General features: G+C 33.2%; 2 protein-coding genes across 2 annotated transcripts in view; both read left to right on the top strand.

Annotated features, from left to right (window-relative positions):
* unpg (homeobox protein unplugged) overlaps positions 1–7,864 on the top strand; it is an 18,596-nt gene extending 10,732 nt beyond the window's left edge. Inside the window, 3 exon segments of the mRNA XM_018447292.1 lie at positions 6,260–6,573; positions 7,228–7,307; positions 7,309–7,864. Of these exon segments, the coding sequence (XP_018302794.1) occupies positions 6,260–6,573; positions 7,228–7,307; positions 7,309–7,675 (761 nt within the window). The 3' untranslated portion in view covers positions 7,676–7,864.
* A 13,276-nt stretch (positions 7,865–21,140) lies between these two features.
* On the top strand, positions 21,141–23,449 carry LOC108722296 (ankyrin repeat domain-containing protein 16). The gene is made up of 3 exons (XM_018447304.1): positions 21,141–21,501; positions 21,831–22,094; positions 23,088–23,449. The coding sequence occupies exons 1-3, from the start codon at positions 21,183–21,185 to the stop codon at positions 23,447–23,449; spliced, it is 945 nt and encodes a 314-aa protein (XP_018302806.1). The 5' UTR covers positions 21,141–21,182.
* Positions 23,450–24,837: the final 1,388 nt, after the last annotated feature.

Below are 24,837 nucleotides of genomic sequence, written 5' to 3' on the forward strand. Positions count from 1 at the left end.
ACCCACACACACACACACACACACACACACACACACACACACACACACACACACACACACACACACACACACACACACACATATATATTTGAACAAATATTTTAAATTGATTACTTAATATTTTACATCTTCTTTAATTTAATCACAAAGTCTAATACAATGCATATATAATTGGCGACAAGTTCTTTATATCTTGTTGGTTATATCTTGCAAAATAACTTTTTTCAAACATACATACTTATTTCATTAAATTATATATTATATATATTATATATTTCATTAAATTATATATTATAAACATTTTCTTGCTCGCTCGTGCTCTGAGGTTTCAATTGTTAACATAAGATTATACTATAGAAAAAGATTTATTCTGTTACTGAAGAACTTAGAAAAATAAAAAAACTCTATATTTGTGTCAAACATTATCATTTTAAATAAATCAAAGTAATTAAAGGACCAATACGATCGATGTTAGATCTTGATGTCTAATAATATTTTTATATGTAAATTCTAAATACATCTTTGAGTCATATAATGCGCTGCTTAGTGTTGAATTTGAAACGCAATTATAAATTGAAGCTGAAATAATAATATTACAATTTGTGGTAATGATGCTATTAGCATCTTACAATACTCTGTGTGTGTGTGTGTGTGTGTGTGTGTGTGTGTATGTGTGTGAGAGAGAGAGAGAGAGAGAGCAAACTTTTTCTAAAAAATAACTCAGCCAATTATCACTTCGTTTACGGCTTATTCTTTCTATATCTTAATCCTTTATTGACGTACGGCCGTGAGAATACAGATAGATATTTTATTCGCAGCATGCGATTCATGCAGGAAGAAAAAGGAAGAAGAAACGGATGAACTGGCGCAGCGCAATATCGATCGTCGCAATGTTCGGTAACGTCATTGTGTAGCACAAACTGACAGAGCGACCCGTTAATAAGTCCGATTGAAATTTCATGTCGCACATCCAAAAATACACTCACGAAGTGATACGCGAGCGGCGAATGAGCGTTTCCTCTGGCCCGATCCCGATAATTGCTTCCGGCGAGGTTCGTCGATCGATCGCGCCGGGCGCTATATCGGGCCACGATCGAGCAAATTATTCCAGAACGAGGTCGCGAATCTCGCCTGCCTTCTTAAAGCTTAATAAGCCGGACATATTTCCTCCACGGCTAGAAGCGCACGTGGCTATTGAAATCTTATCACCAGGTTACTAAAATAGCAAAAAAGTACGAAGTATGAAGATATAATTGTCTAAACGGATTCTGTATAACGAGATGAAACTATATATTTATCTGATATCATATGAAGCGTCTCATATTTTTCGTAATTTTTTTCCTTTAATTTTTTAACGCTGATTTACAATTTATAACGTTATAGATTCTTGTTGGAGAAACATATAAGAAGGTAGAAAATAAATATACAGCTGCTATGATTATAGTCGAACTACACTGATTGTAATAAATCGAAATATTCGCAAGTAAATATTACATATATATTACATATAATATTTTCTTTGATTTATTGGTCATACAAAAATTTTGATTGTACTTATAATTCTACGTTTCTATGAAGTATACATTTTTGTGAAATATAATAGTTATAAATCTTTATCTCTTGTGTATCTTATTAATTGTAAAGGATAAAATATAGATAGTTTATTTGCTATAAGAATAAAATTTTATTTCTTCGTATAATAAGAATTTATTTCAGTCAAATAAACATCATATCTTACAAATAAATTTTTAAGTATTTTTTTTTCACAATCAGTCTAATGAGAGTTATTGCACTTTACTGCAAATGCGTAAATCGCTTCCTCACTATTTGTTATCCATACTTGCAACTCGAACGATAGCACTCGACCCCCGAATTTTTTTTCGCTTTTCTCGCAGTTTCCCCAGTCCGTGAATTTTTGTTATTCATTGCCTGAGTACGGAGATCCTGCGGCGCGTCCGACATGATATGGGAGGATCGTATCTTGTTTGTGAAGGACCGCACCGTACTTGTCGCGAAAAAAAAGGTATAGTGCTCTTGGTAACAACGATACCGAGATTGGCACGATTCCGCCGATCGATAGAAACCACACGTCATTATGCGAAGTATTATGGCAGCAAGATAATTCAATTGATTTCGTTATTGTTGTATTCACTATTATTGTATTTACCATTATATAATACCTATATTTACAATTGTGGACTTATTATGTCATAAAACTTTTTTATATCAAAGGATCTAAGAATCTTGAAATGATAATCTTGAAAGAGATTAGTAATACTAATGATAAAAATCATAATATCTGAATTAAAATTTGAATTTAAAAAATAAAGAATAGAATTTACATAATTTTTATTTAAAAATTAGAAAATTATTACTTTCAAAGAGTCAGAGAATATAAAAATTTCAATATCTGGAAAGTTTTAAAAAAATAAATGACATGATAATCTCGAAAATATTCCTTTTAATGACACGAGAAGTTCTGAAACGATATTCCGAGATTCTCGTATAGAAATCCATCACTAGTAAAATCATATTTGTCTATTTAAGAAATTAAAGATTTTATGATTAAAGAACTTAGAGAGAGAAAGAAAATATCAAAAATAGTTTTATAATGTTTATTAAGATTCACAATTCTAATTGTTCATAAATATTATATAATTATATAAATGCTATATTTTAACTTGTAACTTTTTAACAAAGCAATTTATGGAAGATCTTGCTTCCTAAAAGTTTTCGAAGTCGCTTTAATTTCAATTTAGAATTTTTAAATTCAAATTAAAAAAAATAATTTGGTTTATCGGTTTTAAGAGGTTCTTGGTAACTCTGAGTTTGAACCTGGAGATATCGAATTTCAAAAGGATAATAATCTCTGTGAAGGAGGATTTAGTGTTGCAGAATTTATAATCAGAGTTTGAAAATCAGTTTGGAAATCAGTATATTAACTGTTATTTACTATTGAGCTTTAAGTAAAGCGAAACTGGAAGCTTGATCTTATATCACATTAAGGACGCTCTAAATCCAAATTTTGTGATAATTAAATTATATTTTTTTGGAAATTCTGTCTATCATATGAAATCCATCATTTTTAATTTTTTATTTTTGACCTCGGATTTGAATAAGCAATAGGAAATTACCTCATAAGCCAAATTTCACAAAAATTGAACAAGTATATAAAATAAAAGGATGTGACTTCAAACGGAGATTTTATAGTCCATAAAGGATTAAAGGTTTAATATGTTTATTAAAGATTATAATAATAAAGATTATATAAAATTAAAGATTAAAATTGCTTTCTCTCTCTCTCTCTTTCTCTCTCTCTTATTCCCAAATAAGAAGAAAATGTCGGAAATCAGCTGATGAACAAATTGATAAAATGGAAACAGCAAAATCGAATAGATTGCGAAAATTAATCAGACATGAACGACCTGTGATTCACTGGCGATGAATCGGTGATGAAGAATCGTTAAATGATTTGATTTCCGGTTGCTCCGTCATTGACAGTTTTCAATAATTACCACTTGCTAGCGGTTAAATAAAACATGAGCTATGGAACATGCCAACTATTTTCACCGATTATTGTTAGGTGTGTGTGTGTGTGTGTGTGTGTGTGTGTGTATGTGTGTGCACGACAAATCGATAATATTTTAATATTACTTTGGACACAGATACCAGCAGCTTTTCTTAGGGTGAAATCAATAAAGATGCCGCGACCCAATTAATCTGTTGCGTGTTCGTGTAATTGGCGGATAAATTTGCAACTTGATCGATTTAGCGATCAAATTACTCTACTTTTCAAAAATTGATCGACTTTATATATTATTATTATTCTCCTCTAATGTAGCACGACAGATATTTTTTTTGCACTTGATATAATATTCAGCAAAATTATTTAATGTTGCATAAATCGCTTTTAATACAATGAATTAAAATTCAATATCCCTTTTACAATATTTTCCATGTCAATCAATCATTTAAGCTATTAAAACAAATTTTTTATACAATTCAAATTTTATGTCGAATTAATTAGGATTCATATTTCATTGAATCCTGGATATATTTTATTCTTTATTTCTATATCAGAGGTTCCTTTCTCAATTGAAAAAACGAAGTCTCTCTTTATGACTCATATGCTTATTCACCGATCTTTTGTCTCTTTCACCTATACGGAGAGAATTTTGTTTTAAAATTTACCCCGAAAATATAGTAGTTGTGGTACAATACAATATTTCAAAGATTTTTACCATGCACTTCAGTAAGATTAATCAAACTTATTTTATACTTTATTGTATAGTTTTATTAATGAATGAGAGAGAGATTTACATTAAAATTCTTGAAAATACATTGTCCCACGACTATCATATTTTCAGGATAAACTCTAAGAAAAAATTCTCTCCGTGTACTCACTAAGAGTGCAATCCACAGCAAATGCTTCGTTGATCAATTAAAAGAAAAAATTTTACGAATTGATCAATCAGAGAATGCTTTAAAGCATTTGCAGCGTGAAGTGGATCATACCCTAGAAGAGTTGAATTGTCAGTTTCAAACAAACAAAACTGTCAATTCCAATGTCGCGTTTAAGTTTTGGGTTATAGACTCACTCCAATAACTCTATTCGCTAGAAAAGTGTGGCTTAAAAGCTTCGCCATGCCGAGGCCCGTTAAACAACGATATAACGACATCGTTCTCGCGAATCGATCCACACGCTCGATTCTGGCGCGAAGTGTAAAGACGGCAGACAGGGGACAACGCCCGTGTACGCTCGCGGAAGCGTTCCGCTCGCCTAATCGAAACCTTCTGAATAAATCAACGACTGGAGAGTGCATCAAACCACCGCGCGTATGGAGGAAAGTTACGCGCTGCCATAACGCGCGGTCGCGTCGGTCAGACCGCGAACTTCGGATAAGAAAGACGCGAATCGCGGCCGATGAATAAGTCAGACTGACCATAGCCGAGTTGACCGTTGACAACGAACTTTAGCAGGAAATAATGCGCCCGCAAATAACGATCAACTCTTGATCATGCGATCCGGCCACGTTGCGGTGGGAAAAGTTGTGTTGATCACGTGCGGTTGCGGAGAAAATACAACGCGCGAGAAGAAAGCTGTACGATTCTATTTATATCATTTCTAGGAGATATGTGTATTACACGTCTATAAGTTTTAATTTATGTTAATTTATCTCGGTTGGATCTTATATGTCATTATATGATATTTCGTCAAATAGCGTGTTTATTTATTATTATTTTAACGCGTTAATAGCATTGATCATTGTATTTATACAAATAACGTAGACTGTCATACATTCATCGATTTAAAAATTCTTACACAGAACAAATTATAGTCTTTTTATTTAAAAGCTATTTTGAAAACCGAGATATTTTCGACTCGAAATGTTTAAAATTGTTGTTTAGTTTTTTTTTTTATATAAAAGTCTTCTTTGATACCAAAAGTAATCTTCGATAAATGTTTCTGTTGTGGACATTTGTTGACGCAAATTTCCGTTCCCATCCAGTCGATCGTCGAATCAGTCGAACACGAGCCATTCGACTGGAACTTATAACCGTGCTCTGTTGGAATAATTTTCAATAAATAATGAACCGACGGAGTCATCAAACTCCGTGGTAACTTTGTTTCATATCTCAGTGCATATTGCATGCCGTGCTCAACTGTCTCGCGGATGAAGGGGGGAAAAAAACGTTGTACGGGAAATTACGAACGAGAAAACGTTGTCGACGATCGAAGAACGCAACTTTTATGAAGGAACGACCAATCTGCTCCGCATATTAAATAGCCGCCAGGCTATACATACCGTGGCGATGTTCTTCTCGATAGCGATAAACTCTGTTGATGACTTAATGTCGTGAAAGTTAGTCGTGGATTTCAATCCTTGGAATTGTGCAGTTTTATTTGACGACTATACATTTCAAATACTGAATACAATTATTCGCTCTTATACGAACTTCAATTATAGATTAAACATGGAGGTAATTGAGAAGCAAATTTTCTACATTTTTTATTACCTATACTTGCAATTAGCGATTGAACAATGGGTATTTCGAACAAAATATAAATGTAATGTAAATTATTTTTCGAAACATTATTACGTTGTCAAAAGTATGTTCTTTATTTGATTCTATTAATTATATTACAAGCTGATATTATATATGTATAAATTCTATAAATAAAAGATTATATTTGACAGGTGTCTCATAATCATTTATGTAATATATAATCATTTATATAATCATTTATATGTTCCAGGATCTGAGAACGGTCGTGCATCAGCCGAAAGCGATGAAGAGGGTGGCGGAGCTGCGGGTTCTGGCGAGAGTCATGACATTTCCGACGGCGTCGTCAGCGGCGCTGGCAATGCCGCCCCAAGTCCTAGCAGACCTTTAGAGAATGGACAGAATTCATCAGCATCAGGTGCCGGTGGCAACAAAGCTCGTCGGCGACGTACTGCGTTCACTTCGGAACAGCTGCTCGAGCTGGAGCGCGAATTTCACGCCAAGAAGTACCTGAGTCTAACAGAACGCTCACACATAGCGCACGCATTGAAACTGTCGGAGGTGCAGGTCAGTGCTAAACTAAAGTGATAATCGATGAGCTGTACATACAGCTAGAGCTTAATATCAAGAGCTAAATTAGAAGTTACAAAATAAGACCTTAAAATAAATTAGGATTCAGTCAAATAAAATCGAATTTTCCTCAAAGTAGAGAAGTAATTTGTATAGAAATATTAAAATTTACAATATTAATAATTAATAATCAATAATTCGCAATAATACTAATTAATATTAGAACTACTAAAGCAATAAAAATTAAAAAGGGAAAAATTACGGAAAATCTTAGAAAATGCACATCATGAATTCGAGTAATTTAAAAAAAATTACAAACCAACCATAGTGAATTCAGTTGGATATACTAGTGTGCATTACACTGTTAAATTCATATTACTGAATGACATATTAAAATTTGTAAATAATTTTACTGTAAAAAACATTACATCGGTCGGGAATCGAACCCGAATCTCTTGCATTCCGTGCGAGCTTTCCTAAGCTTTTATTCCATCAAGTCTAGTTACTGACTTTAATTTCTTTAAATACATTTTAGCTTTTCCCTTTATTTATACCAAATTATATTACTATGTATAAACTTCTTACAACTTCTTCTTTTCTACCAAGAGAATTACATAACTTTAAAATCGATGATGTATAACTTTGGCGCAGGTGAAGATCTGGTTCCAGAATCGACGTGCCAAATGGAAACGGGTGAAAGCCGGACTGAGCGGCGGAGGCGTCGGTGTCGGAGACGGCCTCCAGTGCTTCTGGACGCCACAATGGTGCCACGGGACAACACACTTCCGGTACAAGAATCGTGGTGCCGATACCGGTGCATGTGAGCCGTTTAGCGGTCAGATCGCATCACCATCATCTGGAGAAGTGCGCGAGAGCACCACGCGCGAGACCGACGCCTTCGAGCGAGGGTGGGTCCTCGGGAGCATCGTCGTCAGTGTTGGGCGATGCTTTGGGACTAGTGAATACATCAGTGAATTTGAGCGGTCAGGTACAGCCACCTCTGGGCGCCGGGATGGGGGTGGAAATCGGGGTCGGGGGTGGTCTAAGGGCCTTTGCGATACCAGCACATCGAGCCGGTCTCGGATCCTCCGGAAGGTAGTGAACGTCGCGAACGGGTAAACTTGGATGTTTGATAGAAGAATATGAAAGGAACAAATAGAGGTAGATCGATCACTGGCATAAGGCGCACGCGTGATAAGATGAAGTCGAGTTCTCATTAAAATTGGATATAGTGTTAATCAAAAAATTAAAAAAAGCTATGACAAATGTGAAACATTATAAGAAGATAAACACGAACTCTTTCTTTGATTTATATGACTTTTATCTATTGTGTTGCTCGATCAGACAAGAGCATACTGAAATGAATTTTTCTTTTAAATCAAACCATTGTGCTTAAACAACGATGGCATGAAGTTGTTCTGATATTCTTGATTTTAAGTAACTCCTTTATATTTTTAGTAATCATTTTGAAAGTGATACAAATCAAAAAACATGATTTTCGAGTTATTACTATATAAATGAGTTAAGTATATAAATGTTACTCTATCAATTACCAAAAGTAATCTAATATTTCATTAAAACTCGTCAAAATCGTTATAACTCGAAAAAAATACCTTTTTGAATGTTGTAAAATGAAAATGACAAAAATAAAACTTAATCATATTAAAAATCTTTTTTGCTGATATTATATGGTTATAATCAATTATTTTCTATTGGGTTAAAAAAAATAATTTTTTTTCTTTTTTTCAGAAAACTTAATTTTCTTGGTTGTGTCAGTATATTTTTTAGCTTTCTCTCTATTTAATTCGCTTTCTATTATATCAATTTTCACATCCAATTTTCTAAAATTTTCTAAAATACACGAAAATCTTTGATGAACTCACATCTTGACCTAAGACTAAACGCCTGAAATGTTTTTATATATTTTCTTTTTTAATAATTTTTATTTTTTTTTTAGAAAATGGTGAGCAAATATCCATGTCCATGATATTCTCAAGTATTAACAAATCGGAAAACAATTAATAATATAAATATATTATTAGAGGAAGGTCACCGATTCCACTTTATTTTTAGACAATATTTCTTAAACAAAAGATAAAAATACAACTTCAAAAACATAAATACAAACTAAAAAGTGTCTTCTATCACAGATAGTATAAGCAGTTTTTATAATACTGTTTGCAATTTTGCAATGATTAAATTTTTCATAAATTATGAAAAAATGAGCGTCTGACAAAATGGGCTCCAAAACTGACATAGTAGGCAACATTCCTATTCTATAAATAAAGATATATCCTATTCTGTAAAGAAAATTAATTTATGAAACTATAAACATTTAAAATGACATAATATTATCAATAATACAGTCACTATTATTTTAATTACGCAATTTGCAAAAGAATACCGTAAGAATTTTCTTCTCGAATTCATAGAATTTGTTTTAAGCTGATTTGGTATAGAAATAAGCCACAAATATATGAATTATGAGTTTGTACTTCTTTAATTAGCTAAACAGATCACGTTTTTGTTAGTATTAATAAGGTGCAAAGGTTAGTTTCTAAGAAATAAGATGATGTCGCTTTAGGAGACCTATGTCAGTATCGGTGACCTTCCTCTAATAATATGATTTTTAATTGTAAAAACACCTTAAGTATTCGTTTACGTAAAAAAAATAAAGTAATTAAGATGATTTCGGATTAAACACTTTATCCTTTTTCGAAATGAGAGTTCCGACTTTATATAGCGCGCGTTGTAAATAGTAAATAGCAAATCCTGGAAGTTTGTAAATATACACGTACACGTAGATAGTAACTTGGCATAAACACCGTAACTTATACTTGCTGTAGATAGTTTATGTTAAAGCAGTGGGTGTCAGTTCGACGGGCAACTATTACGTGGTAGCGATATCGCGTATCGATCAGCCGTGCGATCATTGCAGCTGCATTACACTGGTGAAACATTACAATAAAGCGGAAGCGCACAAAACGTTGGGCTATAGACTTGCATACGTTGTAATACTGTGTCGGCAATAAAACGTGCGACTATAATCCGAAATATATATATATATCGTTTGCCTCTTATACGCACCCCCGGCACACTGTGACTCTGATCAAGAAGGACGACTCGTTAAAATAAACGGCACTTACATAATCCCTTGGCAACCAAAAATGTTTACATATTAAGGAAAGTTTATACAAATTGTATTGTTGCAATAAAATCGGAAAAGTATGAGCTTTAAAAGTCGGGTTGCTACAAAGCTATAATTAGTGTGATTGATCTGATGCATCTCATAGGGTACAGGAAATCTTTAGAAATCAAGTAAATCATGACGTAACAAATCTTAAATCAGAATATTGGATTCTCCCAGAGTCTTGTATCCAAAGTGCAGCATTATCGACGTAACAGGCTTTAAATAATAGATTACATATTCCAAGTTAGTTCGTCGACTTTCGACTCTGCCGATTTGGTCGACGGAGATCGCTAATCGAAGACCCCCGCGTTTGCCTTGTTTTGACAATTTCGTCGCGGTCCTTGAGGGGGCCGTCCCGGGTCGACTCATCGTCATCGGGTGCTCCCACGAGATCACCTCGTCGTCCCAAATCGGCGGATTGCGCATTTTCGCAGGCTACGGCGCGTGCGGGCCCCGAACCTCTAAAAGGGATCGACGGCCGAAATCCGGGCCCCCCTTCGTTCACCTCGTAGGCGTGACCCCATATGCCGGGTTCGGCCAGACTGCTGCAACTGTAGGACGATACACGATGCAAAACACGTCAATGTGTCAGCCGGCTAATTCGATTTAGCCTCCTTTGACTCGAAACAGCCGTGACTTTTGAAGCGGAAGCACGATGGAAATACGCGAGCACCGAATATTTTCTCGGTGCGATAATTGATGACAGGTGATCTCTTCTATTTAGGTAAGTAATAAGCATACGTAACATCAACAAGAGTTATCTAATTTAATAATTATATACTTTTTAAAATATATTGATATTATTTTTTGAGACACCACAATAATTACACCAGTTTACAAAATTTAAATAATTTTTAGTGCAAGAAAGGAAAACCATTTTATTTTGTACTTTGGAACGCTGAGTTCGAATCAGCCGTCAGAAAAATTTCATCAGGTTGAATTTTTAAGATATAATGGCATCGCAATTTCAATTTTTAAGATATTAGTATTTTTTTCCAAATAACTTAATAATATATTGTCAAGTGAGCAAGGCGAACTTTTTACTAGGACTTGAAATAATTGAGAAGTTATCAGAGATATTGAGGGGAATGTTTCTGAACTTTAATATATGACATTAATCCAAAGTCATAAAAATAAAAATTAAAGCTCTTCTGATTTGTTTTCTAATTTTAATAAAACTTCTCTGTATCGTATATATTAGAAAAAGATATTTTTTCTTATATATAAATCGGACCTGATGATGGAAATATTTCGATGACAGATTCGGACTGAGCGTCAAAAATTATTCTAAAAACAGTCTTCAGATGTTTTTACATAAATCTTTGTAAATATTAGTGTTATCATAAAGTTTCGTTTTTTCTATACTATGATTTTTCTTGCAATAATATTATGATTATTAAAATCCTTAAAAAACAAATAGATATATAAATGAATAGAAACACCACACACACACTACGGTATAAATATACACTATTCATCAAAATTATATTATTTTGCCATTTCTGGATCAATGTAACATATTGTCCATAATAAAAAAAATCACGTCTGACAATGAAACGATGATATAAAGTAATAGTATCTAGCTATAATCAATTTAATCTTAAGAACAAAGAGTAAACATACACTGTTAAATCTATAGTGTCAAATTTAACCTAATTTGGGTCGCCACTGTTCCTACTAAAATATGTCGTTATTTTTTACTAAAACGATAATTAAATTTGATACTATATCGTGTCAAATATAACCATTATTTTAGTATAAAATAACGATATGATTGAGTAGGACTCAGTGGCGACTCACATTAAATTAAATTTGACACTATAAATTTAACAATGTAGAACAAACTATGGCAAAGATAATATCAATAAAATAACATTTCTATATTTTTTTCAACAATCAGAAATATCTTTTACAAATAACGGAAAAATTTTACAAGAATATTAAAATGATATAGAAGAAGATGATGAGAGGTGGAAAAACACGAAAGATCGTCAGTGATGGTTGAAAAGGGGGTTGAAGGGACCTCGTAGGAGCGGAAGGGGAAGGAGGGAGGGATCGGGATCGTATACAGTGTACACAATAGCAAGGCAGAGTGCATTACGGTTAATACACGAAAAGGACCGGCGCGGTCGTTTAGCCAGCGATCTCGGCAGTTACTGCGCCTCGCGCGAGGGATAAATCATCTCTCCCGACGCCGCCACGCCTACCCGGAGGACACGGAAAGAGCGACTCTCCCCTATACAGCTTGGTAACGTACGATGAGCTGTGGACGGCGACGTTACCATGTCCTTTGCGGTCGATGAGAACGAGCCGACGGCTTCCGGAAGAAGCGGAAAATTAATAATCGTGCCGCGGACATGCTCCGGAAGGTCATCCAGAGATTACGGCGGTGACAGTGACTTCGATTGCGTTGCCGTCGCAAAGGACAGTCGATCGAGGGCACATATTATTATTTTTGTTATTAATCTAATTTTATATTACGCGTCGCACGAGTGCACACGTACTTTGTTTTTTTCCCATCAACTCAAATATAATGTAATTGAATTAAACTACAGTCCCCTATGATTATTCGCTAGCATTAAACCGTTCGTTACCAGCGTGGCGAGCATAAGACTGAAAGGAACGTTTTAATCCGCGCGTTCGCCATGGGCGTGTCGCAGAGTCAACCGCGGGAGAATAACGCGGTCTATTTCCCACACTCGTTGCCATGGCCAAGAGGAGAGATTTTCTCATTTTTCCCGAAAGGACCGTGAAATTGAGCGAACAAATCGCGGCACGAGAGAGCGTAGCGAATGTCCTCTCATACTGTTCCGGACGTCTGTCGAATGTCGTTCTATCTGTACTTGGTACAATTTTCTTCATATTCTTTAAACACGCAATTGCAATAAATTTAGTAATGTGAAGTTGAATCTGATAGATTAATTAATTATTATTAATAATATAATTTATTATATTTATTTGTATTATATTAACATTTTTAATTAATTTTGTCAAAAAACAAGGTTTATGTAATTTAATTTAATTTATTTAAATTTAAATTAATCTTTCTTAGTAAAAAATGAACTTTAAGTTATATTTATACAGTTGGAAAAAATATGTTGAATTTAACACAAATCGCATGTCCCAAATGGTCCACTCAAATTTTTGAGTTAATTTTACACAAGATAAATATGTTAGAAGGTAACACAAATATTATGTAAGAGAATAAATACAAAGAAAGATAACACTGACACAGTTTGTAAACATACCGTGGGAACATATTTTTTTTCAGAAGATTAACATTTATGATATGTTAAATTAACACATATTTCATTCATTTGTCTTATAATTTACGTTTTAAAACACATTATTTTTATGTTACTTGGTCACTTACTCATAAATTGTATTATTTTGACACTAAGAAACATTGAATATCAATTTCAAAAAAATCTTTAAATAACATAATCATATTATGTTAAATTAACACTGGAATATGTTAAAAAATTCAACACAAACTGTTAACACAAACGTGAGTGGACCGTTTCCAACACAAATACACAAATTTTTTTACTATGTTTTTCTTTATCTTAAAAGACGAATAGAAGCAGTACTTCATCGGGCATTGAAATCGCCAAATTCTAACATGTGAACAGTATAAATTTCATTTTGCATCTCGAACTGATACTCAAAACCTTATTTGATACTATACGTAAAAAACATTTTGCACTTGTGTTAAAATCGGTCCTTGTTAAAATTTTTATATAGAGTTGACCTAAGCGTTAATATAATATGATATTATAATATGTTATTTGAATATTAATATTTAACATTTTTTAATTGATATTAAAATAACATAATTCATGAGTAGTGTAGAACAAATACATAAAAATAATAGTTTTAAAATGTAAATTCTAAGAGAAATAAATATATAATGAATGTAAGGGGGATTAGATTAATATATAAAATATAACACTTTGACAAAATTTGGAAACAAATTGCGCCAAAGCGTTACATTTTTTTGTTAATCACATAATGTTTGTGTTACTTTCTAATATATTCATCTTGCATTAAATTAACATAAAAGTTTGGATGGACTGTTCAGGACACGTAAAATATGTTCAACATAAATTTTCCAATTGTATATATGACCGTATAATACTTCATGATAGTGTATGCCACGATATTATATTCAATTCAATAATTTTTTCAAAAATTAAACTAAACAAAAAACTAAACATGATTTATGCAGATTAATTTTAAATATAAAGTACATTATCATATTTTTTATTTTTGTTATTAATGATCTGCTCTTTTCCTTTTATTTTTGCTCATTCTTCATTATTCTTCTTCCGGTATACATTTAAGCATTCAATAATTGTTGGAACTATTAATATCAAACTTCACTGTCAATATTGAATATAAACCAATCCAAATTTGCCTATATGAGTTATACGATCCTTGTTCTTTAAAATTCGATTAATTTATATTTCCCATTTCCTATATTTTTATCATTTGCTTTTTTTACTTGATCTTAATCGATCATTTCCGCATTTAATGCAAAATTAGCAAATGTAAAAAAGATGCATGTACGGAAAAAGAAAAGTAGCTGTCGTAACTAAAAACTGCATGTGGTAACTAAATGGCAGGTGTAAAATATGGGCAGCTAAAATATAGGTATTATAGCTAATGTCTTAGCTATGATATCTATATTATAGCAGCAACAGCAAACCATTTCGCTGTAGTTTATAAATTTATAGTTACGGCAGCAAATATATTATAACAAACTAAGATTAGCTGTGGCAGAGAAAATCTTTTTTTCTGTGTGTTTAAAAACTAACGTAATAGGAAACTCATAATATCTGTGAAAGGATTACCACGAAAAGATTTAAATTAAGTATCAAACAATTAGAGTAATTTTCGATAGTTATAGAAGCTCGAGATTTCTTCGAAGAAAAGTTCGATGAACATTTTCTGCAACGTGCTGAAATAAAATGAACCTCTTCTCACCTATTTCTTGCTGAATAATTTTATTGTCATTATTTCCGTGACTATTTTACACGTTGTTGCATTTAATGATATAAGGTACGTTCCGTTTTCGTGCACGCTTACAAGCTGTAGCATCAGTTCATCTTTGTTGTCTATCAAATATTAAACAATGACATATGATGCTTACAAGCCCTGTAAGCGTAAAACGGAGCACACCCATAGTATATCTATAAAATCATGTAGTTGAACATGCAGTTAGCTCGTTTTACTATATCATAACGTATATTGGATGACTGCTGCATTATGGAATACGTGAATTATCCAAGAATACCACGCAAATCGCAGAAACCCATCGTGGAAATTAATTTCAAGTAATTGAATGAGTAAAATATAATTATTGTAAAATTACAGAAATTAAAAAATTTGTTTTATCGACAACCGTTCTAAATCAATCAGATAAGCAAAAAGCATCAGAAATTAAAGGTAATTTCAAATGACATGGCTAATGTACGCCAACTTTGCGCACATTCGCTAAATATTGGCCTATATTTGTACAGATTTGTATAGATAATTATAAATGTGTAGGTTGTACTATTTTCTAATTGTGGCGTGCATTGGCCATCTGGAGCCACTTTAATGCATAATTATATTATACTTGCACAATTATACAATAATTATACATTAAGTAGATAAACAAACCATTTGCTCTCCAAAAGGTATAATTCATCCTACTACAATATTTTATACAATGCAGGCCAGACAATACACGTTCAATATATAATTGAAAGAGGATTGAAAAAATGAGATAACGCGGTAATCATTTTATTCTGCTTTGTTTACACTCCGGCGAGCAGCAATTAGAAATAAAAATCGAAAGAGAGACAACAAAAAGAAGATCCACAGGAAGAGAAAAGGAACTTTGGAAGAAACAACTGGCTGGCAAAAGGAGAACGAAGGTAAGAAAGGAGGTCGAGGGGTGATGCAGAGGTGGGACGAGTAGAACATTCTGGCGAGGGGGCATGGGGGAGAGTTTAATGTTCCCCTCCAGTGGGTGACTCGAGGGTGTAATTGCCGTAGTGGGCGGAACGGAGCGAGCATAGCGCCAATGGGCGTGGTTCGCTGATTACACCGCGTTGATACTGATATCCTGGCTACCAGCGGCTAACCAACTTCCTCCATCCAGCCTGTTCAGGCACCGTCTCCCCCATACATCTTGTGCCGGATCGTTCTAGCGCGAACGACGACGGTGACGATAATGACGAAGACGTGATGACAGCTCCTGCGGAATCTCGTCGACACGGCTTAGGTGGCTTTCTCTTTTCTGTCTTCTCTTTTCTTATTAGCGATGCTGAATGCCTTCTGTTGATAATGCTCATTCTGCAATGACTATGCTATAGTTATTAGAAATTAAAATACCTTATCCTTAAAACAATCGGATATAAATGTGATTTTAGTTTTAGAAAGTAATTGTGTTTTTTTTAAATAATAAAGAATACTGAGAAGCAAGATAATAATATAAACAAAAAGATATAGATTAATTAGTAAATTATTTATTACATCTAAGAGAAAAATATATTTAATAGTTAGCTAGTAATATTGTTAATTTAATTATAGTATTTATATATCAATTATGAATAAATGAAAAAAGTTAACAATGAAGTAAATTAATTCGATTTGATTAGTTATTAAAGTGTACAATTTTCCAAATTTTCTGATACAATATAAATAAAAATAAAACAAAGAGTAGCGGAAAGAATAGGACAGACGTCAATAATATAACATAATATAATATAACAGGTGGCTTTTTAGTACATGTACGTCACTCTATTCATTTCTGCGTCATACAAATCAATCTGCATAAATTTGAATCAATTACAAACATAAATTGATTAATTGAGACCAAGTATGAAATAAATAAAGCGTCAAACAAATACATGCATATCAATTTTTTTCTTATATGTACAAATAGAAGATTCTTTTATTAAATAAAAGACCGTTATAAACGGCGCAGTACGCAAAAAAGCTCGACAATTGACAAACTTGCTGATACAAATATCATTCGGACGCGTCGTGACAATAAACCGAAAACGTAAACGGCGAAGGAATAAATAAAGAAACGGGCGCGGCGCGGCGTAGCGCAATAGGGCCGAGAGACGATCGTCGACTCGACGAACGCGACGTGGTCGTCCGTGCCATCGGCGATATCCACGCCCCGCTGACTGGACTGTTTTTTATTGCACCGCCGCACCCGAAAGATCGACCCGGAGCCGCAGGAAGTTTCCTCTTTCGTCGTTCAACGGAGAGAAAGACACGAAAGAGAGAATCTCGAGAGACAGGGACGTCCGCTGAAAGACGGGAGTCCCAAGTCCGGTCCATCCGTTCGATTGTACGTTCGAGAACGCGAGGGTGAGATGGCTAAAAAAGCCACCCTGTCGACTTTTTGCACATCGCTAGCCTCCCCGGTGATGACACATCCCTGGCGTTGCACAGTTCTGATGTCAATGCCAGCATTGAGGCAAAGATTTCTATATTTAAAATACACACATTTGCAAAATACGTGGATGGTTCAAGTCAAACCGGGACTTTTATTTTTATGTTCATGAGAATAAAAGTCCCGGTTTGACTTGAACCACCCACGTACATTAAATATTTACTAATTAAAAATTGAAATCTGTTAATACTTCTAACACTTGCAACAAACTAGCGACCTGCGTCCACGTTCTGCGTGTTATATAGATCGAGCTTAAAGTTACTCCCCTAATAGCACACTTTATCCTGGGGATGTTCACAGGACATACAGACGTCCTCTGGATATCTTAAGAACATCTCTGTGTTATTAGAGTTCGTTACAAGTTACATTAAAAAGTAACGAGTTACAAATTGCAAGTTATTTTTTTTTTAGTAACAAATAACTTTTCCAACCTGTTATAAGTAACTGTTCCAACTCTGATGTTACATTATCATCAAAAAGAATTCGCAACGTCATTATCAAATCGTTACTACAACGAGGTAACTAAAACTAATTGTAAGTAACGGCAGTTACAGTAACTACTTCCATTCTCTGACATAAGATACTGTTACTTTTGGCGGCAAAACACGGAAATGTCATAAAATTTAACGATGTATTACTGATTGTAATACATAACCATTCATCAATATATAACATCAAATTCATGACAAAATCAGTCACAAAGAACATATATAAAGTGTATAGTCAAAAGGAGTCTTGTGAGATGTATAAAAAAAAACCTAAACTTCCACTCAATCGCATATGTATATATTAATTAATTAATATGTAACAGTAATTGATATTATATTATACATCTTATAATGTATATTAGAAAAACAAAGAATTTAATAATGACTTGCCCGTTCATTGAATCATGTTCGGTTGCACTTTTACGATGAGACACACCTCTGACACACGCCACAATCTATTAGCGGTCACAATTTATTGGCGGATTAAATGCGAACGGCAGGCGAGCGTTCGGATTCGTAACTTTCTTACGGTGTCATCGCGATGCGCTTTCGATTTCCGCTCGGTCATCGAGTCTCATTTAAAGAGGAGGCGATCTTCGTTAAGCGGCAAAACTGAGAGATCGACTGTTTGACCCCCCTTCCGCCCCTCTGGCGATACGCCTACTCAATACCGTACTTTGATCCACGGACAAATATCCTCTCGTTTGCCATTTAACTTCTCCATTTGCCATTTAGTCGAATCGAACTTCACAGTTTTAGCCCGTAGTTACCTTAATATCATATCCAGATACTCAATATTAAATAAATAGATGCCGGTAATAAAATCGCTCATCTCTTAAAGTAGTAAGTCTGCTGTCAAATTGAATAATTTGTTTGATTCTTATTCTTAACGACTTTCATCATGTGGCAAACGTGTGAACGAAAATGTGAAGGAAAATGGAAATAGATGTAAGACATATAAAACCAATAGAGACTATAATAGATATGACAATAGATGTGGCGATAGATATTTTTAAATGCCCTTTAAGCATTTAAATGTTCTAGTGTATTTAATTGTTACAATTAGTACATAGAGCATTAGGAGCAAGATATAAATTTTATTTATAAAAATAAAATTTTAAAGGCATATAATGAAAATGTGAATAAAAATAGAAATGAGTGTGAAATATATAATTATTAAAGATATACGACAACAGATATTTTTAAATGCTTTTTAAACATCTGAATATTCCAACGTATTTAGATATTACAACTAGTGCATAGAAAATTAGGAGCGAAATAAATTTTCATTTATAAAAATCAAATCTCTTAAAAGAATATTTTTTAAAAAGGCCTTACTCGCAATTTATTATTCAATGATTAGGTATTATTTAATAAGATAAAAAAAACTATTGGTTTTGATTTTTTTTCTATTAAAAGGACTTTTATCTTTTGATACAAAGTCTTTGCATTTAATACATGATATGCATATGCTTATAGAAGAAACTGCAGAACGACACTCGGCAATCGATATAGACGACGGAAAATGAGCGAATGAATTAGTGATGTAACCGCGGGTGTCTGATTACCGTGCGCTTTCGGACACGCCGGTTCAGTTAAGACGGAGAGAAGCAGGGGTGTCGAAGGGGCACGCATTAGCACCTCGTTTATTATTCATGTGTGAGAGTTAAGCGCACGCGTGTGCTACTCGTAATTTCCATGCGCATACAACACGAATTTCGTTTCGGCGCGTGCACGCAGGGAAATTGTTGCTCACGTACGCGTTCACCCCCCGAATCGTTTCATTTGTGCACCCTGCGGTAAGGTTGCACACCCCGCCCAGTAGGCAGCTCTCGGTAATATTCGCTAAATGAGAATTGTTGAAAGCCTGACGGGAAATTGTAGTTCAATGTAAGTGAAACTATAATTTATATTAAGAGAGAAAATTTATGTTCAAATTAGAGAGAGAGAGAGAGAGAAAGAGATATAATATGAGAAATATATTGTTCTTAAACAATAGATAAAATTTCATATCTGATAAAGAATTTTTTTTGAAAGCATGATATAATGTACATGTAAATTGATATTTATTGTACACTACTTTAAAATATGTACATATTTTAGAAAAAAATTCCAAAATATTAAAATGTTATCTTTCTATATTATAAATTCTTTCATAAAAATAACTAATTTAATTTTATGTTATACAATTCCACACTTTGGAAATTTTTATTTGTAAAAGTAATAGATAATATAAATTAAAATCTAGAAATTGGTTAAGAGATTATTTAGATTAATGTAGTCTGATGATACTAATTTTTGTCTTCAAGTACAACTGTAAATCTGATAAAAATTTCTTAGTTTCGCTTTTCTTTAATTCTTCCTCATCTTTTTTAATATACATATAAATTAGTAAAATATATCTTCTTCAATACTTGCGTTTACGTATAATCACGTACGTTAACAATTTTGAAATTCATAGATATGCAGTAACATAAAAAAGTCAAAAGTTAAATTTAAATTAACAGAAGATGATCAAATATACGTAATTAAAAAAAAGAAACTTTGTCAATTTTAGGAGTAATTCAAGAGTGAAAGGATTCTCGATACTGAACACGAGGGCTCGTCCTGGTACACAGGATCTCTCACCTGAGCGAGAATTTCTTGTTGTCCTTATACGAAGGCGCGTTAAAGTAGTGGGTGTGACCGCGATCGTATCACTCGATCAGGTTTGTTTAAATAATCGAACCTTTTGGGACCGGTCAGCGTATCTTCCTGTCGGCATCTAGTCAGCCAATATGTATGATAATTTTGACATGCCTACACCTCATAATGGAGCTTGACTATATATTTGTCCTTGGTTTTCGTTCCTTCGCTCTCGTTCTGTGTATATTATAGGTATGTCTCCTCTCGTATGGAGAATCATCGGCAAAAATAAAAGTGTAATGTTTTTGAAGAATATCTCAAAGAAAAAATATCAAATATATGTACGTAATATCAAATATCAAATATATTTTCTCTATTCTTTTAATTATTATTTTTCACAGATGTAAATATAGAATTTAATATTCTTTTCGTGTCTTAAATTAAAAAATTGTTTTAAGAATTATTTGGAAAATATAACGCCATTTTTTTTACTCAAATTGTTCAAATTACTGCTTTTTTAAATAACATTTATATTTATTGCTGAAATTATTTTCCGTGTTTAGACAGAGCTGAGATATAACCGGTAATCGGTAAATAAGAAATCGAATGTATTTCGTTATGGAAAAACTGGCAGTCAGTACAGTCACACGATAGTGATTGTAAGTTTGTACAGAGAGAGAGCAGCAGTGACAGCGCAGTGTTAACAGTACGTTTCGTGTCGACTCTCAATTCTCGTCGATTGTCCATTACCACTTTAATTTTACGCAAAATTTTCTACATTTTTTGTCCGGCTTTCTATTAATTGCATCGAGTTAAAAATTTGATTTTTTTCGGCGAAGCATACTCAATGATGTTGCAATCGAAGATTCCTGATGTGTCGTGCAATTTTCTGCGTGCCTGTCACAGTGGAGACATACATAAAATGAAAACTCTAGTTGAGAAACACGGAATTCGCGATTGGAGCGACTTTCGTTATGTGACGTCCGGCGATACTGCGTTGCATGTGGCTGCACGAGAGGGAAATATGAACATCGTGAGATATCTGTGCGAAGGATTCAACATGCTGGCATTTAAGGTCGATGTTACTAACAAAGACATGAAAAGGCCATTGCACGAAGCTGCACAAATTGCACACGAAGATATTTTGAAGTATTTACTGGGAAAGGGTATTCTGTCATATTTCCTTTTTTTCAATTAATTATTTGCCATGATAAATAAACTGTAGTCTGCTTTTAATTACATGTAAATTAAAAAAAATATTTTATACATTTTATATCTAATTTATTTATATTTTTTGAAATACGTAAAATTAAGTTATATTTAATTACCTTTTTACATGAATATATTTAAAAATTAATTTACATTATAAACTTTAATTGATTAATGTGTAATTAAATTAATTATATTTTATTTGGATTTGTATTATATATTAAATTGTATTAAATTATATGGATTTGTGACGTTAATTGGAAATACTACCGTTTGATCAATGAAGGTGCATCGGTAGACGCTTTAAAGCGCGGCGACTGGACACCTCTGATGCTTGCATGCACTAAAAGTGGTCTCACAGCATGTCAATGTATCGACGCCCTTTTAGCCGCTAATGCTAACGCATGTTTGCGCAATAAAGATGGCTGGACGCCATTGCTCATCGCTTGCCGAACTGGTGATGAAAATGTGATCAATATATTGTTGAAGCATTTGCCAAAATGCATCGATGATCGAAGTAACAATGGTCGTAGCGCGCTACACATTGCTGGTAATTATACATATTTGCAATATGTTGATTTTTCTCTAAATCTTTAAGATCCGTCGTTTAAAAAAATATTATTCAAAACGTTAGGAATCAACTTTAAAGAATAGAAAAAAATTTGTTAAAAATTTGGCATACATATTTTTTGGGATTTAATAATTAAAAATATCATAATTCGACTTTGTTTTGACTGAAATAAAGAATTATTATTTTTCGTGAAGTGAAAATGTAAAAACGAAGTTATATATATCATATTGAGAACGACAAAAAATTTCGAAATTGAAAAATCTTAAGAAAAATTTTTTGTCGTTCTCGGCATAAACTCCACTTCACAAACACGTATTAATGTGTATACTTTAATCCTGAAAAAGGATTTTCGAATCTGTGAAAGAGAAAAAAGTATTTGTTATACAAAAATTACAATTTAGTCGGTAATACAGATGGCTTTAGGATCCCCTTAAGTATGTAGACATTTTTAAAATAAGCACTGAGTTATTCATAGAAATTATTATTATCTTCAGTGGAGAAGTCTATATCGATTCGGTTACAGAACTGAAGTCCGCAGTAGGTAAAGGTAGTCAACTACTGGTAACGCTACTACTTTGCGAGTAATTTATCCACTGAGAACTGATACTTTTGTATACTTTCTATTAACTTTCATTAACTTATACAATTATAATTTATTGTTAGGAATATTGTTGGACAAATTAGAAAATGTAAGAAAAAGAGTCTACTATAATCTCTTTTATTTAATAAAATATCCTTTTATTGTTTAAAAAAATGTTTAGCATTATTCTTTGAATTATATTTATGTTTAAATCGATATTCTTATATTTTATATTTCTCTTTTAATATTTAAAAGAGAATTTAAAATAATTTTAGTGTCTTTGACTAAATTATTATTAATTGCTTTTAATTGCTTTTATTTACTATTTATTAATTTTTCTTCATATTTCGACCTATAATATACAACTCGTTTCTTCAATTTCCATTTGGCAGCATTTCACGGCCATGAGAGAGTGATTAACTTGCTTGTCGCATCAAACGTAAATCTTCTGAATGCACAAGACTCTTCAGGTTCCTCGCCGCTTCATGAAGCGATGAAGCATCGAAACCTGGATGCGGCAAAGTGCATCATATACTTGGGCGCAAACGTCAATCTTGTAGACAACGTCGGTCAAACTATTCTGCACATTGCTGCACTAACTGGCAATGCGGAGGCTGTTGAGTACATTTTGGAGCAAAATCTAATCGATGTGAATTACGAAGCTTCTTTTGGAATCACACCACTGATGATAGCTCGAAGAAGTAATCATAGCGATGTTATTGAAATTCTTATTAGATATGGCGCTAAAGAATAAAATATTTATACTTGACAAATGTTTGGTTCTTATTACACCTTTTCATTACACAATTTTTTTTACATCTTTTGTTATCAATAAATTGCACAAGGAGTTAGAAATAAAAATGATACGAGATAACATTTTTTTCACTTTGATTAACATTTTTTGCGCATTTCTTATAACTAAATTTGTTTTTGTTATTTTTCTTCAACAAAAAGTATCTTTTCCGTGATTTTATTAAAGTAGAATAATAGTTCTTACTCTAAGTGCGATTGAGGATAGAAAAAAAACTGAGGCGAGTGGTGTTTTATTCAGAGATTGGTACACATTTATTTATCCTTTGTTTTTCCTTGTATCAGACAGTTTTAAAGAAGCATACAAAAATCAAGAAACGGAGGCTCTTATTAGTTCGGAGATACCTAGACTTTACATTCTTCTCTATCTTTACCCTTCCTTCTCTGTTTCGTTAAACTTTCTTTTTTAGCGTACGCAGGCGACGTAGTACAGAAAACTTATGCATGTACTATTAAGTGTGCGCGTGCTTAAACCCTAGAACGCTAACGTAATTAGCAATTAGTATTAACACTTTGCAATATACGATCTCGAACGTTTTAAAAGCAATATAAAAGAAAACAATTTAGCAATATAAAAGAAAAAATTTAGAAAAAACCTAACAATCGTGGCAACTAATTATTGTGTTTCATTGCTAACGCTATAGCGTTTTAAATAAAATTTAAATATTTAATACTAAATCTCACGATGCTACAAAGTGTTAAAAAGCTATCATTTTTTATATCACGAAATTGCGCAATTAAAAAAAAAAGAAAATATCAATGATTGTAATTGATATAAATCTTATTCACATTAATCATGAGGAATATATCAATAGACAAACAAAGAATTGGCATTTGATACCAACTCGCAGTTAGCGTTCTAGCGTCAAGTATCATTTACATCACGAAGGAAAAACGTAAAAGGTAAAATCACAGAGTTGTATGAATTATTTGCGATCGCGTAGACCCTAAAGCCCGCAATTTTCGCGGCTTTCAGTTCGACGGTTTGGGAGAAGGAGATGGCCGGAAGCGGATTAAGCCTTTACCCTCTATTGACACATCTCTAAGTACCAGTAGCTTTAAATAGTCATATCAGTCGCAGAAGAAATATAATATGGCTATTATTATTAACTATACTAAATACAGTATAGTCGTATAGCATAATATAATACTATAGTACGCGACTCTCTATCGTTAACTATACCAGACAGTATAGTCAACGTCACCGTTAAATTGTTTCTGGGGCTTGGAGGTATCAATAGTAGGCTAAGAATTAATTAACGCTACCACAATCACCGCGCCTACTGCAGAGACCGTCATTTTGATGCCTCATGCGACTGCGATTGTGATTGA

Source organism: Mycetomoellerius zeteki, unplaced genomic scaffold, assembly GCF_001594055.1.
Source record: "Mycetomoellerius zeteki isolate Tzet28-1 unplaced genomic scaffold, Tzet1.0 scaffold20, whole genome shotgun sequence".
Classification (NCBI taxonomy): Eukaryota; Metazoa; Arthropoda; class Insecta; order Hymenoptera; family Formicidae; genus Mycetomoellerius; species Mycetomoellerius zeteki.